The sequence below is a fragment of the Bombus pascuorum genome, chromosome 1, assembly GCF_905332965.1.
Source record: "Bombus pascuorum chromosome 1, iyBomPasc1.1, whole genome shotgun sequence".
NCBI lineage: Eukaryota > Metazoa > Arthropoda > Insecta > Hymenoptera > Apidae > Bombus > Bombus pascuorum.
In genome coordinates, this window is record NC_083488.1 from 12,917,717 (window position 1) to 12,931,754 (window position 14,038).

The 14,038-nt window shown below is 37.9% G+C and overlaps 1 protein-coding gene across 5 annotated transcripts in view; it reads left to right on the plus strand.

Moving 5' to 3' along the window:
- The window catches only part of LOC132905038 (disks large 1 tumor suppressor protein), a 523,073-nt gene that overhangs the window by 9,442 nt on the left and 499,593 nt on the right, over window positions 1–14,038 (plus strand). For 2 of the 5 annotated variants that reach the window (XM_060956036.1, XM_060956045.1), the window contains exon 2: window positions 9,514–9,594. The exons of 2 other annotated variants lie outside the window; for them this stretch is intronic. In XM_060956036.1, coding sequence (XP_060812019.1) covers window positions 9,514–9,594 — 81 coding nt within the window. Of the gene's footprint in view, window positions 1–1,610; window positions 1,729–9,513; window positions 9,595–14,038 lie in introns of those variants that run through there. One more of the 5 variants, XM_060956019.1, reaches the window with a different exon arrangement.

Here is a 14,038-nt window from a genome sequence, read left to right on the forward strand (position 1 = left end):
GAAAAATTCTATATATAGAAATTCAAAAAATTTCCCACTAGATCTTCATTAAAAAAATGTTTATTAATAAATTCCCCTTATTACCATTAACATTACATATGACGAATTATCATAATCTAAATATGCATTCCAATACTCATGAAATTTATCGATCTGGACAAGCACCTGGTTCATCGCACGACTAAAGTATTTATATACATAATATATAAAACACTAAACCGGACATGTGAGTCTATAAATGTTGCCTGCATGTGGGGCACACGGAGGGCCGTTCACATGCGTAGATATATCTTTACAGGCGACACACAGTGTAGCGAACTATCCACACACAGGAACTAACATTAAGTGTATACGCATACGAACACATAGAAAGATGCTGCGTATAGACATGATTCTTCTAATGTGGAGCGTCGCCGAGAATGTTAAATTTAGGGTATGTACGAGCAGTCGATTCTCGAATGGTGCCCACGCATGTTGCAGGTGCGTCTGTCGAACGGTTCGAAATTGTTTTTTCAACAAAACAAAGATTCTGAGCTGTCAGTATTTTCCGCGTTTCATTTGGATAGTTACTCGAACCGGTTCTCCGCCGAATTATCGACATTGACATCGGTAGCAAGCTCGCGAAAATCGTAACCCGTTCATGAATAATTTTCCGTGTCACGTGTCATCGAACCGCCACCACGTGCAGAGGCGTGACAATACAAATAAATAGGAAGCGTGTTGGCGAAGTGCCAGCACGCGCCATTGTAGACTCTGAAATTGGAAATATATATCTCAATCGAGGTGGATAATGGCGAAAATGATCGAATGATCTTTTGCAGAATATATCCTGGAACTTGTATTAGAAAACATGTACGTGTGATAGGCTAAATAAAATCGTGTGAAGTGTGGATAAACAAATAAGTTGAAAATCGAAGTATAACATGGAAACTGTGTGATACAACGAAGTCGATGGAGACTATTGCTTCATCAAACCAGCGTTTCAGCGAAACTTATTAGATGATTTATTTTCGAAGAATAAAAATACGTAAAATATGCAACAAAGATATCGCTGAAAACGAAGAAAGAAAGGAGATTATAAGTGTTGGTAACAGATCGAGGACTGAGCTGGATGGAAGTATTTCGCTGATGTGGTAAACGTTTCGAGTTCTGTGTGACGACACAACGCGAGTATGTGAGAAATGTAACTATGTATTATATATCGTCTATACGTATGACGATATCTGGGCTGTCTCGTGTTGAGATTTTTTTCAGACGTGTCTCGTTGACTCCGTTTCGCATCTACGGTCGATAATCTCTCCACTTCTCTTTTGCTACTTTTCCAACTTGTCCAACTTTTTAACGAGCTCACAACATTCGGGAATTGCGTACAAAATTGTATTGTATAGCGTTCGAGAGGATACTATCAGAGTAGATTCTTTTATAATAAGTACAATTTTATAGAGAATTTTTTTTCCCACATTGTTAAAGTGCAGTTGAAGTTGGAGCAGCTGTTACGAAAAAGGAAGTGTTGCCATTCGATATCTATATAATTAACGAATTGTACGATTCTGTTGAAAGATTGCGAGTCTGAAAGGATCGTTCTCGAAAATTTACAATATACAACTTTGATATTACAATTGAATATGTGGTTGCCGGTAATATCTATTCTATGGACCATTGTGAATCTGGTGCAGCGCAAACTCGTAATGAAAAGTGTGATGTATTCTACGTTAAATGGAACAGCAGGTAAATAGAAGTTTACACTATGCTTTGGAAGCTTGTAGAAATACTTTATATAAAGACTGTGTCCTAAATAATTAATCAATCGTTCAAATATTTCATTTAATAAGATAGGGAAAAAAAGCCGCCACCACCGACCACAATAATCTGTAGCAGAAAAGTATCGATTATTCTCTCGCAAAGATTTATGAGTATTTCAGACATGCGAAATTACGTTTTACTGGGTTAGGTATCAATGCAAGTAGTCAGGCGATTTCTATTGTCATTTCTCTGCTCACTCATGATTTATGTGATTCAGAGTAATGTCGTATCAGAAGGTCTGGAATTTGTTTCTCTACAGATTGCAACCGCAATTCCAAATACCGAACTAGCTAATTAATTAGCAAATAACTGAATTGTTGGAATACCTTTCGTGACTCATTGCTATTGCATTAATGTTTTGGTAACAGCAAAAAATATTCAAATGTATGGAAATCGAGATAATTAAAGATTATCAATTTATGTGATAATCTATACGTATATAATTAACGAAGTAGTCACATATTCTTCGCGTTGATGTTACAAAGATCGAGTAAAAAAAGATGATGATACGATGTTGTTACCTTAATTGGATATCGAAATTGATTTTTTTACCATGAGTCCGTTCGACGTTGTTATATTCTGTGTAAAAGTATTAACACCAAATAGTTGTGCACATTCATTTTTGTCCTTATACTTTTGCACGCGTCTCCCTTTTTCGGTAACTATTTCCGTCACCTGAGGCTTTTGGATGGCGTAAGTGGATAAATCTTGTCGTCTTGTGTCAAATATTTGGGACAGGGTAAGGATGAAGACAATTTCTACTTAGCAATTTCCTCTGCACCACACGTAGATAACCCTCAAATAAAGCTATGATGCCTGCTGCGGATCATTCCAAGTTTGTAGAGTCTGTTACAAATTATCCCGAGAACGATTAAAGAGTGCTTGTAGAAAACACTGTAAGTGTAAAAATTGAAAAATTTTGATTTCTTATTGGAAAATGTTCTACATGCCAATGAGAATACTATAGTATAGAATTGAAGACAAATTTCACTTTCTAAATGGTTATTAATAATATGAGAAGATGGCGTCACGACGTTGTCTGTATAGAGGAAAATGTAAGCGTTAATAAACATTAGTCGATCATTTCTTGGCTTTTGTGTATGCCATCTACTCAAATAAATAAACATCGATTTTTCTTTGTAACTAAGAGGTGGCACGGGTTTTTTCTTCGGGCATACGAGGTTTTTCTTCAGATACATTTTTCTTTTTCATGAATTTGGATTACATTATGCATAAGGTTCCTTTTCCTTCTAAAAAAACTTGTTTCTTAAAGTGTATTCTATGAGCATTTTTCAATTGGACTTGAATCATCTCAAAGCCGAAGAACCTTGTTTTCTATGAGCTTTATGATCTTTGAGGTAGAAGGATTCGTCGTGGGTTATTCCAAAATTCTGCCACCATCACATAATTATACCTCCGAGCTTCACAATCATGCCGGGTTTGACAAGTTCGATATCCCAAAACTCCAATCTCGTCTTCAAGCGGATCTCTTTGGCACTGACCTTATGGAACTTAAAGTCTTAAGATTATGAAGTGGTCCAAGACGGACTTCCAGATGAACTCATGGAACTTGAAGTCCTGAAGTCTTGTGGTGATCTTTGACGAGTACCTTTGCTTTGAACTCGTGTTCGAGTTTCCAGGATCGATAGTTTATCTGTTCTCACGATCTTGGATTCATAGAGTTTAATGTCTCAAGATCTTCAGCTGTAATTATTATTACGATCATCTAATTTAACTTCTTTAAATACACTTCGTGTTTTTACAATATGAAACTAGTTCTCATATTCCACATGATATGATGTATACATAAATTTCCTATTATAAATCCTATTGAAAATTAGAAAGGCTTCTATGAATAAATTAATGTGCTGAATATATTATCATATTTCCATTGTACCTGTTTGATATTATGCTAAGTATAACATACTTAATATAACTAATATAGTAATATAACACATATTATTATATTATTGTAATATATGTAATATAATATATACATTATGTTTTATTATATATATACATAACGTGGAATGTGCAATATATTTAAATTTCTAAATTCCACAAAATGTAATATAGAAAATTGTTTAACATATTCCCGTATTATGTATAATCACAGAAAGTGAGAAACAATTTTAAATAGATAATGTAATATCATTGAATATAAAACATGTTAGACAAGGTGAAGAGTTCGTGTATGGTATGCGTGAAACGTTCCAAAATTTGACTATGATTTAGCTCACAAATTGGCAACGAGAAGGGTTTCAGGAAGTTTTCGATAGACGAGTAACGGAAAATCCCGGGCTTTGTGATTTAACTGATTTGGAGTGGTAAATTATATGTGGCGTATTAACCATCGTGATATCAGGATTCCAAACAGAATTCAACGAATAAATTGGCATCGTTAGAAGTTCGGGACAGGCTTGGCTCGTCACATTAACATAGCTGAAAATCCAAGACGGTGTTTGAAGAATGGATTGGCAATAACCGAGCACGACTATACTCTTCATCGCGAATTCTCGGTGTTGCGTAGCTGATGCTTTGAATTCTTCTCATTCACCGTTCCTCGTGCTCGTCTCTTCCTTTTCTCCTTCCTATCCTGGTCTTTACCATCGTGTTGCTATCGTGTCCTTTTCACCAGCCTGTTGGACTCTAATTCGTTTCATCCTCTCATCTTTCTTCATTAACGTCTTGTCTCTATCTCTTCCTCCCTTTTCCCGCTACTTTTGCGTGTCTGTCTTCAAAATTCGTTCGGGGTTACCCAGACATGACGTAGATGCCCGCTATTCTGGTCATCGTGTGACGTCGTCCTCAGGGTATTCAGAAATAAACTCGAGTGGCAAGGTGCTACTCGTCGTGTGGCCTCTTTCTCTCGTCTACCTCTTTTAACCTCCATTTGTCACTGTCTTCCCTTTTGGTCCGCGATGATTCGCGCCCAATTTCGACGATTATTGTGTCACGGACAGCATCAAAGCAGAAAATTAGTAGACCAATTTAAATTCGCCCCACATTGTTAGTAATACGATGAATAAACGAGCGGACAAGTTCTTTGCTCGCTCGGTCTTTCGTCTAGAGTCACTGTTCCCGTCGTTAAAACGATTAATAAGCACCTACATAGTTGGCAGACGATGGCGTAACCTTGCGCTAGATTTTCTGAAAAGCAACGTTACCGTGAATATCACTTTGGGTCATTGTTTTTTGATTGGGGACGGATGTACTCAAGAATTGTTACGTTAACTTATAATTGAAGATTAAACGGAACATTTAGTATTGTTTAAAAGTCTAAAAGTACGTATCTTGATACAACGATATCTTTTGCAACATTGTTAACAAGTTAATTTGCCCGATGCAAGCAAGTTGCTCGACGTGTTCTCTCTAAATGCTCATTCAAGGTGCAAGTGCAACGAGAATAGCTTGTACTAGGTTTACCAGGTCCAAGAATGACGTCGTTTATTGCGCTATATTTTTGTGGGATTTACGATCTTCGTAGGCATACTTAACGAGTTTCTTTATTATCTTGAGCTTTACAACCTTTCGCGATATCGTACGTTGTAGCGCGATGTTCAGCGCAATTGGAGCATAAAATATTTTCGAAACATAAATTATTAAAATATTGCTACCAGAAACTTTTCAAACCGGCTTTACATCATTTGTACGAGCAAATTATATTTTCAATCGTCGAGTATTCGCCAGGACGCCCGATAATTCATCGAAAAATACACACACAATCGTGTATTACAGATTGATTCACCGACAATTCGAGTAGTTCGAACTTGCGTTTATTTATTCCGTTGTCTGGCGCTCTCTCGGCGCCAGTGCGGTTACCAGATTTAATTATACCTACGTGATTCGAGGTATCGTTCTTCTTCATTCTCCTTGCGGCGTTGAATTTCAAAATTACAGGAGTTGCACGACGTCCTCTAAGAAAATTTACCGCTCTTCTTTCTTTTCGATTACTCAGAAAGTAGTTTACTAGACGAGCCGGCAAAAGTGCCGGACAGAGTCCCAGGACAATCCAAACAGCCGGAAGTTACATTCGTTTGTCAACCAGTCGGACACGGTGCAAACGAGCGACTCGTGGCGCTCGTTCGCCGGTAACAAAAATTTAATTAGAGAGACACGACTTTACAGCCGTGGGCGGCCTTTCTTTCGCCGGATAATGAAGTAACGCCGCCAGCTAGACACTTGTGGTTAGCGTCTAAGGGCTGGAATGGAGGACAAAAAATTCAGCCAGGTTATACCTAACGACATTTCTCTATTTTTCCTTCTATACTAAGCGAACAACTGATTCGTTTTCGTGCCTCTATCGATCTGTTTCTTTATTCTTCTTCTTCTTTCTCGTTTTCTCTTCGTTTCATCCTCCTTCTCTTATTCTTTGATCTCCTACCGTGGTCGGGCCTTTCGTTTCCTGCGACCCTGTCCTCCCCCTTTTTTCGATTTCCTCGACTCTGGCCTTGGCGTAAATACATTTCCGCATGGAAAGCGGTACTTTCAAACTTCGCGACCCTTTTCCAAAGCATTTATCTTTTATCCTCGTAAATGCGGTTGTTCGCCTCGATTTCGCTTGTCTCTGTTCGCCTCACGTCATCTCGCCGCCTCTGAAGAATAGACGTTTACCACTCCTCTACACCGAGGCACATAGGGGGTTAACGTAACTCCGGTTAGGGTAATGGAACTATTTTCAACAACGATGGCTCTTACCGCACTATCTTCGGCATACCTTGCGCTCCCTCCTTTGGGTTTCGTACAGGTTTAGCTGTAGTTTTAAACTTAAGATCGTCGTTGCGTACTCCTCAACGAGAGAAGTTTCGTCGAAACGTTTTTGTGCTGTGTTATGATATACGATTTCGTTTTTATTACTAAATTTGCGTTCGATATATCTGATTTTATACAGTCATTAAATATTTGGTTTTAATCACAAGTAAATCGTATTTTAGATTGGATTTTTCAAAAGTCAAGGAAATTCGAATTTGAAAGTTCGATCAAGATATTTAAAACTTATTTGCGATCCGCTATAGACTCTCTTCGAACAATTTCATGACGAACTATCCTGTTTCTCGTATCATCGGGCATAGAAAACTTATTATTTCCCTCAGATATATAATTTCAGTTTCCGAGGTAAACGCGGTTTATGCAGGTCGACGAACAAACAGGTCTTGGAATTCGTTCTGATTAAAATTTCTTTCTTCTAACTAGTAAAGCATCCGCAGCCAAGTGAATACGTTCCGTACGAGAAGCTTCATTTTCCTTCTTTTTCGTCTCTTTTTTTTCGAACCGTTCGTCGTCGTCGTCTTTTACGGTCGGCTCTTACATTTTCCAAGCCAAGTAACCGTTTTATAATAGGTAGAGCCAAGTAATTAGGTACGTACATGTCCATCGAACGTGGACATAATCGACTTTCTTCTTTGCCTCGAAGCAGCACTTTCGAGCTGATTTTACCAGCGGCGAATGTTTCCCTTCTCTTTATTACAGCGATGAATTTTTGTCGTCAAAGCTGGCAAAGCTTTTCCCTCGTTCACGGAGCTTCCCTGTTTCGCGTCTTCGCATCGGCGAGTTTAATACCGCTCCGGGGTTAACGGGCTGGGTACGAAAATATTTCTTTCCAAAGGCATGGATGCGTTTCGCGAAAACGTGCATTTTAGGCTTCCGTTTCGTCCCGTTTCTCGGATCGAGAAATGCAAACGTTTAATTGTTGAACCACTCACGACGCTCTACTTTTCCAATTATTTTATGCAGAAATGTACCTCTACAGAACTATGGATATCTGACTGTGTGCGTTGAGCCATTGTCTAAGTCGGAGGAACCGCGCGTTTGTGACGATTCGCGATAATACGGTCGATATTTATTGTTGTTTGCTGTAAAAAGGAGAAAAAGAAAATGATACCGCCACGTTAAAATACAGCCGTTTATCGAGCATTCGTCCGACATAGCGAATAAATTTCAAAGTTCTCGAAGTTTTCTTCGATTTCAGTGCGGTAGGCGGTTGACCCGGGGCAGTTCCCTGTTCGTTTTTGTACGTGATCTTTGTGCAAATGTTGGAGCACACAGGTTCGGTAAACGTTGGAATAATTTCTGAATTCGTAAGGGTAAACTTCACAAAAGTTTTTCCTATGGCGTTTTTCATTTGACATGCTACACGCGTCTTGTGTAAATTCCGAACGAGACGCGAATATTTTCGTCGGTGGTTCTTTGTTGTAAAAAATAGTTCTCATCTAATACTCCTGTGCTTTCTACGTTATAAATAATCGCGTAAAAAGAATGTTAGATACTTTGAGAAAGTGTTCACGTAATCGTGGCTATGTAGCAAGTTAAGCGTTCGAACAATCAATGTGTATGTAAAATGGCTATTGTACAATGTACAAAACGAGCAGATATAGTAGGCAGATTACTTTTGCAGATCTCACTGCGGTATTTCGACGCCGTTATTCTCATTGCTCGGTTCTATCTTCCATTCTCGAGGAAATTGTAAGACCAGATCTAATTACTCTGCCCTCCGTTGTACAGGTAACATCGAAGATAAATTTCTACCGAATCGTCCTGAAGTGACGATATAGGTCAAGGATGAATTCAACGTAATAAAATATTTCGTGTCTCTTTCATATTTTTGAAATCACCCGTGGATTACGAAATCCTCGTTTGTTCATAAAAATCCTCGAAATTTACTCCGCTATCTTTTCATTAGAATTTTTATGTATCGATAGATGGGATCGCAAATTGATTTCGATTTCGATTTTACATGCTCGAACGAGGGAAAAGAAAAGAAATACGATGGAGGATGAAACGGGGCAGGTGGTTGTGATGTCTTTCTTGGTTTCCAGCCGTCCATTCGTAGAACAATCGGCAGGAGAGATCTCATTACCTCTCGCCCGGATATAACGTCGTTCTGCTTTGACGCCATCGTTCGATGGGTTCACTTCGTGCAACCTCATAAACGATGAAAATAGGTCAGGGATAAAGTTATTCGAACGTTGTAAGAGGATCGTTGTTTCCTTTGTGTCGTCGATATCGCACTCTTAATAACTTATGTCCCGAAATTCCAGCTTAATTTCCTTTGATTTCCTACTGAAGTTGACTCCGCTAGTGACTGGAGAGTACTTAAATATTTTTAAAGTCACGAAGTATCGAAGACTAATTGATAGGAATCATTGGTACTTGGTTGCAAAAATATTAAATTGTCGATGGGAATTTTAAAGATCTTCGTAGAAAAGTTTTTAAACAAATTAAGGAAAAATATTTGATTGAGAGATTTCTTCCCGTTACACGAGTTCCTGCAGTAGCGTCCCTTTTTATACATTCAAGATATGCGATTAGGATCTTAGAACTTTGAGTTGCGATCGATTTTCACGTTGGTGGATCCGTGCTCGTTTTCGGCTAGAACTATTATCTAAAGATCGGGATATAGAAAGTGGGACAGCAGAAGGGGATGTGTACACGGTTACATGACGCTGGGAGGTAATAAAACCACTAATTGTTGGAGGAGAAACTTCGCGTTATATTCGAGCACAAACTATTGAAACAGCTGCCGTGATGCGCCTAATCCAGTGTGTGAAACGTCGTAGCAAATTTTATCAAGTAACTTTGGTGATACGTAATTCTGAAATCCCTGAATTTATATTCGATCGATATCTTTATCAAGAAGAAAGAAGAAGAAGAAAAAAAAAGAAAACAATATGTTAAAAAATAACGTAATATTTTCCTCGTTTTGTGTTATAGGTGAGTGTGACCAGTTTGTGGGATGCAACAACGTCGAAATCATCACAAATTTTGCACCACGTACTGCACGAAAACATGCAGGTAGGAAATGCATAAAAATCACTTATTACGGATACTCGAAACAAACACGAGTTTGGCAGGAACTGTATAATGATGAGAACTGAAATACGGTTACCTAGAAAGCAACTTTGAAACTGCAGCACGTTTTAGGTCATGAACACATTTTTTAAAGTGTTCTTACGAGAATCGTATACGTATAATACGTATAGCGCGTAATTCGTACTTCGAAAATATTCACTTGCATATTCATATTCATATTTGCGCTAGAAATCATGCAAAAATTAGCTCGAGAAGGTAGTAAAATATAAGAAAAATATTTTTTGGAAGGGGTCGCGTTGTTTACCCGTTGGCTGAGCTTTTTACGAGTGAAGAAAATCTGGGTGGTAATGTTGGTAACTGGTCAAGCCGCATTGTGCTCTCCATTGCGGTAGGTGCACACATGTACGAATCTCCTTGTACGTGTTCCATGCAAGTCGAATTTTCTGTATATGTGTATACCGAGAACAACGATTGGAACGATAGCACCGTATGAGAAATGGCGCTATTAAATTTGACTGCAGTCACATCGCGCGGCTTTACGCTTCCTTCTGCGGCATATGCAACAAATCAGAAATATGTTGTATTATTGTTTTATTTAATATATACACCTCGAGTTCAATATTATATCTCGAGAAAAGAAAAAATTGATCGAGTATTACGCATCGTTAACATTTTTCTGGCATGGTTACCTCCACCTTAGTAATTCTTTATTTTTATTATCTTTTTAGACGGTAAAAATTCAGCGATATAATTATACCGATATAGATTCTTGAAAATATACGAAATATTTCATTTAATGTTTATCGGAATTACTTTCTACCAGAATGCGTCAAATATTTCCTCATGAATTTTCTCGCACGTCGTAAGCAACGTGCTTAAATTAGAAAAATGAAAATGAGAAAGGGAGTTCCTTGTTAGTGCTTTCTCGCAAGTTACGCTTGAATTGAAACACAGGAACGTTGTGCCAGTCGAAGAAAATAAGATGCATAGCCTTGATCTCAAGGAAACGGTAATGCTAGCCTCCCTTTTAATAAGAGGAAACGACACGGAAGAAGATCGTAAAAAGGAAGTTAGAAAACGTAACAAGCATTTTCAATTCACTTTTCGATATGCATCAGTTTCCTGCAATTGCGATAACAATCGGTGTCAAAGATCTGGTTTTGCTATCTTTGCGAAACGATATGTCATTGGAAGAACGATGATTTGCCAAGTCAGCAGAGGTCCTCGCCTTTACTAGTCCATAGAATCGATAAATTTTACTCCTACTTTTCTTCCTTCATATTCTCGTCTCTTCTATCTATCTTCTTTTCGAACCATTTGTCTCAGAAAATGATTTAGAAGATACTTGAATTTAAATTGTTCTTAATGCTTATCGATTTCGCTATGCAAGATGTAATTCAAACACGAAGAAAATTTAATCAGAATTAAGAATCACGTCGAAGTTTGTGATATTGTTTAGACGAATGTTCAATGAGAAGTTTGGTACAACAAAAGTTAATTTACAATATGATCCTTTAGATGGAAACTTTAGTCCAGAGTCTTGTATCTTCGATTTGACGCAGTTTATTTGCAGGAAATAGGGTGAGAGATATAGCAATTGCAGATTGCACTAACACGTTAAGTTAAATACACGTGTGTAAACGCGAAATGCTTGTAGCGAGACACAATTGGTGCTCCCTTGATATACGGCACCTGTCTTTATGAATATTTATTTCTCCCCTCTCTTATGAATGTCGTAAACAAGAGACGGTTTTGTTCTTTCAATGAAAATTTCTCCATTTTTAAGATTTTACACGCGCTGAAATACGAATATTTTCTACAACTTTTACGTAAAGTGAACAATTTAATTCAATCGTTAATGCTTTTTACCAGAGTTAACAAAAAAAAAAAAAAAAAAAAAAAAAAAAACGACGGTATATAAGAAGTTCTAAAAGTTCCAAACCGGGCCAACTGACAACGATATAGTTAATCTGGAAGAATTCCAATAATTTTGCCAAAGATGATTCCTTTTAACTTGGCCAATTTTCGTGCTACGTCAAATTGAATCGACGTTTAATTGATTCGTATAATTTATATTCGCATTGTACGTGTTCGGATACTCGCGGTTGTGAGCGGATTGACGGAGGGAATGAGTTACAGGTCAGAAATATAGATTACAAAGTGGACTGCATGATTTTATTGGATGCTTGACTATTAACGGACTGTCCCTTTTAGATATGATACGATGTCAACTGTTATGTCGTGTCTGACGGTCAGACCACGACCCTTGAACTTCGTGAGACAGAGATGAACCGTACTCGAAGAATGACTGTTTGAATCTATCTCGTCGTGTACGGCGGTCATCATCTAGGTGTGTCGTAAGGTGGAGGAACAACTCTACTCTTGATGATTATTCCTTGGCGCCTCTACTCTTCGTACGTAGCGGTCAGACCATGATCTTTGGTTTACGTCAGATGGAAGACAACAGCTATTGACGACTGAATCTTTGCACCTTTCCCGCAATTGTTCGCTCAAGGTGGGGGTGAAAGTTAAAAGGAAAATGTTTGCTTCTGCTACCGAGTAGTTCGTGACATTGTTGGCCCTTCAAGAGTTTTTCAGGCCTAGACCTTTTGAGGGTCCACTCAGCAGTGTCATAAATCCTTTTTTCTATAATTTTCTATAATTTTTAATAAAAAATATCGAATGTGACAAATTTACTATCTGATGAATAAAAAAAGGATTCGTAACCGATTTTCATTCATTATTCAACTTTTATTTGGTCGACTGAAGGGGCTAAATTTCTTCTACAATTCTAGACTTTTGTAAGTACACGTTTCAGTTTCTCGAAAGTCTAAACGTGATTCCCGTTGAAGCTGCAAAGATCTAAAACTCGATATTCTTCGCTTGTGCTTACACAATTCTGAACAAAAATATTTGCTCAATATACAGCGTGAACTCGGTATAGTGGAATTTTTTATCAAATTCGATAGCGGCAATGATGATAAACGTGTCTTTAAACACGTGTATAGTGGAGAGTAGCACTGGCAAGTGCGACAAAGCGAAGAAAACGAGGAGCGGGCAAGTCTTTCGTGTGAAGCAAATTTAAGAGCTTCAACTTCCCTACGTACTTACAGTCACGAGTTTGTAACGAACTTGTAACGTTTATAATTCAGCGACTTTATTACAATGCCGTGACTGCAGCGATGCGATCCTACCATAGTTAAATAACCAGCCTAGCTAGTGCCTTCCTTAGGCGAATACTACATCCGATCTGGTAATCAGAAATTATTGTCGTTACCCGTTATAGTTCTACATTTCTAAGAAAATTGCTGCACAATTAAGTGATCTTTGCGTATCGTTTAAGCATCTTGTTATCTTAACACAGGATTCTGGCAATGAAACAGAAGACCTGATGGTACAGGAAGTAATTTTGCGGACTGGTTAATTTCACGTGCACCAGGATCGCTGAATTAATTTCGGATGTCTCTCACCTGTCGTGTCACAGTGTTCCTGTAGGTGATCCTTTTGCTTTGTACTGAAGCGTCCAATGACAATACACCTATTTAGTTACGCCGCAGTACGAGACTCTGTTCGTTTCTAGTTCGTAGCCAAAGGAGACATTGCTATACCGACTACGGGTTCACAGTTCATTGGTGTGGGCACACCTAGTCTCTTCGTTTACCATAATTTAGGGGCATCGGTGTTGCAGCAATTATACGTACGTTAATTTCGGTCGTGTCCTCCTGTATCGCTATTTCGTGGATTAGATTAATAGCTTAGAGGATTACGAATAATTTAACTACGATAATAATTAATAATAATAAAATAATAATTAATAAAATAATAATCTGGCAAATACACGCGAGATCATTTCCTAAATATTTCTTTAGAGTCATCACAGAGATTGCTGACGGAAAGTTGTTATATATATGCTCATCGCTTTGGATCGAAACATATATTCGAAGGATATATGTGTTTCTTTCACAAGGAAGGAAAGGAACGGAAGAAATGGAAAGGAAAGGAGATCATTAATAGTATCATCGCTCTTGCTTCTACTAAAATTCAAATGGAAATAACCTACTACTTGGCTGATGTAGGATTTTGATTTCATATTTCCTTCCTACCAAACTTTAAATCGATGTTGCATAGCTCAGTGAGACTTATCAAACATAAATAAGCCGTAGCACGTGTGAGATTTTTTACGAACTTTTACTTCGGTTGAATCTACTTTGTAGAATATTCTCAAAAATGTTAAAGTGATTTTTAATCTTGATCCTTTTTTAAGGAAGATGCGATTTTATTTTGCTGGAATATGCCGTAATGTGAGACTATAGATCAAAATTAATTAACTTCATATAAGAGAATTCGACGAGTAATCGCATATCAATCGCGTCAGCGAAACATCGCGCCGCATCGATAATAACGCTCCGCAATTAGCGTTATTTTC